General features: G+C 35.9%; 1 protein-coding gene across 1 annotated transcript; it reads right to left on the reverse strand.

The window, feature by feature from the left end:
• Nucleotides 1-451: 451 nt before the first annotated feature.
• Nucleotides 452-4,802, reverse strand: LOC149262125 (L-ascorbate oxidase-like). The gene is made up of 7 exons (XM_089383419.1): nucleotides 4,698-4,802; nucleotides 4,498-4,567; nucleotides 4,056-4,373; nucleotides 3,851-3,943; nucleotides 3,342-3,554; nucleotides 1,789-1,947; nucleotides 452-1,638 (listed from the first exon to the last, which is right to left on the reverse strand). Exons 3-7 carry the CDS (start codon nucleotides 4,338-4,340, stop codon nucleotides 676-678), a joined length of 1,713 nt encoding a protein of 570 aa, XP_089239545.1. The 5' UTR covers nucleotides 4,341-4,373; nucleotides 4,498-4,567; nucleotides 4,698-4,802; the 3' UTR covers nucleotides 452-675.
• Nucleotides 4,803-5,546: the final 744 nt, after the last annotated feature.

Consider the following 5,546-nt stretch of genomic DNA (forward strand, 5'->3'; position numbering starts at 1 on the left):
GCTTAATATGAGTCGACACAAATCCAAAACCAAAAAACATTGCAGGTGTATCTTAAATTTTAATTTTTAAATCTTCATATAGATGTAGCATAATAAAAAATTCTTTTATTTTTTAACAATTTAAAAATTAAATAAATATCATTACTGACCAAAAATAAATAAATACATCTCATAGTAGATATTTAATAGTTAAATAAGTAAAATATAAAAAACAAATATACCGGTTAAACTAAACCTTTATACCGAGAACCATGTCAACCCAACCAAAAAAAATAATATTATACTCATGAGAACCACGTCAACGAAAAAAGGATTTATATGTCCTGAACAACGAGTTTAAAAAGGGTAAAAGAACATGCCCAACCTGCACATAATTGGCCTCGCCTAACGTCATAAAAACAAAAGGAAGAAGCGTTATCTGATCGCAATTTAGATGCAAAGTGGTAAATAAACTTAGAATGGGGATAAAAGTTCCATGCCAAAGCGTGTATATCTCAGAAGGTAACATGGCCTTGTATTCTAAACAAGCTGGACTCTACATCAATAAGCTATTGATGTACTGCCCATTTATGCCGATATTTATTCCTATAATTAATCATGAAAGTTTAAATCAAACTATTCGCCAAAAGTAAGTATTGGAAGGAGGAAATGCCAGACGATGATGCTGCTTGCCCCTCAAGGAAACAACTTTCTTGTAGATCCACACCCCATAGTAAATCGGGGAAGGTTGCCAACACGTTCAATTCCTTGCGAGAAAACAATCCCCATTCCCATGTGTAGATGGGCTTCAAGGTGGCAGTGAAAAGCCCAAACCCCAGGATTGTCAGCCTTCAGCCTTATGGCAGTCCATCCATAAGGAAACAGAGTGACTGTGTTCCTCAGTGGAGGATTCCTGAGATTATAGCTGAGAGGGTCCTTGTCTGCATCAAATAAACCATCTCCATAACCTAAAATCCAACAGCTGTGACCATGAATATGCCAAGGATGAATTTCACTATTATCTGGAATCAAAGTATTGGCATTCTGCAAAATCAAGTCGACTGTGCTATTCAACACAAAACTGTATATCAAAGTTCCTATGGTTGCATTGGGATTAGGAGGAGGTTTGGTTATGTCATACCCTTTGATCGCCTGGTAATTCTGGGGAGCAGGACTAGACTCATCGCCAAGCCTGTATTTGAGGGAAGCCAGATATGGAGTTGATGGCAAGGCCAGGGAAACATTGTTGATGGCCCATTTGATGTAACCATCTACGAGGTTTTGGGTATTGAGTAGGAAAATGCTTTTGTCAGTTTTTAGGGGAACAGGATTAGCCTGATAATTATGGTAGCCCCTTCTGCTTACAATCTTTCTGCTGAAGTCCTTACTGTATGCAAAGTCATTCCAGGAAGGGCTAGGTGGAGGAACAGAGGGAGGGACCTCTGTAGAAGGATTTGGCAGATAGTTTAATATTGCAAGCCCTGTGGGTGTTTTTGGAGGCCTTCCTCTTACGTTGACAGCTGCCCAGTAATTTCTTGAAGGGTCCTGGTCTACTGTAAGAAGAACTGAGTATGTTTCTCCTGAATATATGTCCAGATTCTGGACTTGTATGGGTTCCACGTAGTTGCCATCTGCTTCCACAATGGTCATATGGTGTCTCTGCAATTAAATCAAACCAATGTTTAGTGCATAATTAAATACTAAATAAGCCTTCCAAAAACAGGTATGGAGATGTGATCATTGACCTAAAAAGGAACGTCGAAGATGTATGGAGATGAATTAGTGGACAGGCTATTTAAGAGAGCCCACCTGAATAAGGAAATTGAGAGATGAAAGGGAAGCCACACTTGCTATGCGCAAACGGTATGTTTTCCCTGGTTTGACAGAAAGAACATGTGGAGCGCACTGTGGATTGTTGCAGTTACTCGCGGAGCAGTTGTACCTTCCACGGCCTTGGATCAGCAACGACTACAAAGCCAAAATTCCCATTATTTGCATGCTGAAACAGATTGATGGTTCACTCTACCGCATACATACAGGTTAAACTCGATCGGATGACGTGTTAATTTTGCCTTTGTTTTTTTGTTATCATATTACAGAAATCACCCATATTTTTCACAGTTGTAGCCTGGTTTAAATCCATCCTGAAATGCACCCTAAATCAAATATCATCTTGTAACTCAAGCGTGATGGCGTGTTACCATTCATATGTTATTAGAAACTCGTATTTCCAATTAATATGAATGATACATATGAATTGATATATTTGAAATATTATAATAGTAAATGTATTTAAAAATGACAAGACTAAAAAAATTAAAAAAAAATCATCACAGTCCTCGAGCACCAAAGACCACCACCAGTTTATTCCTAAACATGTTAGGAAGAATACAGAAAGATTTGCTAAAGAGAAATACAGGATGTTTTGAAAAGAATATTAATAAAAGAATCTAATACTTTTTGGAATTCTTATGGATTCTATGTGAAATTGGTAATAAACTATAGAAATTATAGACCACTTAATAATGTTTTCGTGGAGTATACTTAGCCTATTTCCATAAAGGCAATTTAATATCTAGAACGCCAGGAATTATGGAATTTAATATCTAGAATGGCAGGAAATTCGATATGAAATCAGGTTTTTGGCGTATTAATCAAGGAATTTGGCAAGTATCACTCAATGAAGAAGATTGGTTCAAAATAGGATTTAGTGTCTCTTTCAGACATTATGAATAGAATGTTATGCTTTTTAGATTAATCATATTCCTTATAAGTTCCAAAAAGTCATGAATCAAGTGCTTAGGACATATTTTGATTGGTTAATTATATATGGGTGATATTTTAACCTTTTAATAGATGAATATTTTAAAAATATATATAAATTTAATGAAATAGTCAATAAAAACAGTGGTTTAGTATTAAATTAATTTATAAACTTTATTTCCTTTATATGTTTAAGACATATTTTGATTGATTAATTATATATTGTTGATATTTTAATCTTTTCTAAATTAATAGATGAATATTTCAAACATATATAAATACAATGAAATAGTCAAAAACACTGGTTTAGTATTAAATTAATTTATAAACTTCATTTATTTATAAAAGAAATAAAAAGCATATATATAGTATGAAAAACGACTAATAAAACCAATACAAAGTTATCAATTTCTATACCAAGTTATCAATTTCTATACCGTTCGTCAACCCATCAAGAAATAAAAAAAAAAATAGAGACGGCCATGTAGTGAACTTAAATGTGATCTCTTCAAAACTCTATATATATATATATTCCGGAGTTATAGTCTCGGGACTCCAATAAACAGCAGGGTGCAAAAAGAAATAAAGTGATCACTCACTTGAGGTTCTCCAACCCAACGAAATGGTATGGAAGAAAGACCGGTCATTTGCTCATACACGCTTTGGTGCCACCAATCGCTGATGATTATGCTCAGCTCCTCGTCATATTCAAATGGTTCAGCTTCATTCTCACCGGACTCAACTATGAGAGACCCATAAAGACCAGCAGTTCGCTGCATACCATGGTGTCCATGGTAAAAGTATGTCCCTGGCTGTTCAGCAACACAAATCCATCCAGTAATAATTATGAAAAATTAACAAGTTTCTAATCAAATTTGCATGGTTACCTTCTGCTATATTTATTATAGATTCTAGAATATTCTATAAATATGATGATGGACGGGATATTAATTCAATGAACTTCGCTATTGTTCATCATATTCCAAAATCTATTTATTAAGTTCGAATTTCACACGCTTCACATTAGAAAATTTACATTATTCTTCCAAGTTATTCCAATACGTGTAGAATAATACAATGAAAATTGGATCAGTATCTCTAAATGCACCTTCTCCACAAGGAATTTATAGACATAAGTCTCTCCAGGGTTTATGGCACACTGTGTAATGCCTGCAGTTCCATCTGCCCACGGAGTCCCGATCTGCCATCATTACAACCAAACCAAATCCTATATAATTATAGCCCACACAATCCATGACCAAAATTAGTGTTCATGCAGAATTCATATTTGTCCACAAATCAAAAAATAAGACCTGATGGATGCCATGCCAGTGTATGACAACGCCTTCAGTGGGCATCAGATTCTCCACTTCCACGAGGATTGTATCGCCAGCTCTGGCACGAACTGTGGGTCCTGGAAATTGCCCATTGATTGCAATAACCATTCTCTCCACGCAATCTGGCGACCAGAACTCATATTTTATCTGCCATCTGTAGTGCTTCTCCGTTGTGCTCTTGCTTTGTGTCGCGCATGCTTGCATCGCCGCCGCCACCATCACCACCAGCAGACGCAAGAATCTACTTTCTTTGCACCCCATACTCACTGCAAAAAAGCAGATACTTGCACTTTTCTGCAGTGTAGCCAAGTTTAGTATATTATAAGGCTGCTTTCTGGCAATCATATTCTAACATATTCAATGAAATTTTTTAGATGCTGAGAAATTATGGGTTTGATCAGAAGCCGAGGGCTCGCACCAGGAATAGATGGCCTTTTTCTATTGAATATGCAATTCTGGGCTTAATGGGGATTTGTATTTCTTTCTACCTGAACAGACAAACTGATTTAAAGTGAATAAACTGTCAACATGGGGAGCCACTTCATAGACTGGAAATGAAATATACAAAAACATTTTCTGTGCAAAGGAAAATAATGGAGTATTTGAGAATATGTATACCTCACTGATGTGAATGCAATATAATGAAACGCTGGAGTGCTTTTGGAATAAAAATGCATCAATCAATTACCATGATGTGGTTGATGAAAGCGCTTCTGTTCGAGCCCGAACAATACCAATCCTCATTTGTGAAGCGTGAGATTAAATAAGAAGCTTCAGAGATGAGGTGAGTGCAGGTCCATTTTTCTGAAACGAAGCGGAACGGCAATGTTCTTCTCATTTTTTTGGTGTGACGGGCGAGTTGTGGTGGTTAAATGAGTCAACCCAGGAAATCATATTATAGAAACCATTTCAACTTAGGACTCCTAAACCATTTCAACTACGACTCCTATTTTCAACGTTTTAATTAGTGGGTGGGTATGTCGAACTCCCTGTCACACGGACCACAACTGTAAATACTAAATCAGCATTCAGGTATCAATTGTCGTTGGTTCCGGCTACTTGGCTCTCTAATTCCTCCATTTACACAGTAACACCACAAAGTATAATTCCTCCATCTGCCGGGCATGTCCCATGGTTTCTTACCAGTATAATTTCCATATACCGGCGTGGCCGGTGGTTATTGAATGATGATTGAGTGGCCATTGGAGCATGTCAGCTGATTCTCTATTGAGTAATTATTAAAAAGCAGTAAAACAGGTTTAAATGAAACAGGTTTAAATGACTTTATGTGGTTCATTTCATCATGTTTTCAAATATAAATAAGGATGTATTACTAAAAAAATTTAATTGGGTGATGAATGATTATTAGAAAGCTGTTTACTTTAATTTTTTATTTTATGTAGTTATAAATAAGGATGTTTTATTAAAAAAATTGAAATTTTCTATTGAGTGATGAATAATTATTAG

The sequence above is a fragment of the Pinus tabuliformis genome, chromosome 6 (genome assembly GCF_031772625.1).
Source record: "Pinus tabuliformis cultivar Carrire ecotype Pingquan chromosome 6, CPIR1, whole genome shotgun sequence".
In the NCBI taxonomy this organism is placed as follows: Eukaryota; Viridiplantae; Streptophyta; class Pinopsida; order Pinales; family Pinaceae; genus Pinus; species Pinus tabuliformis.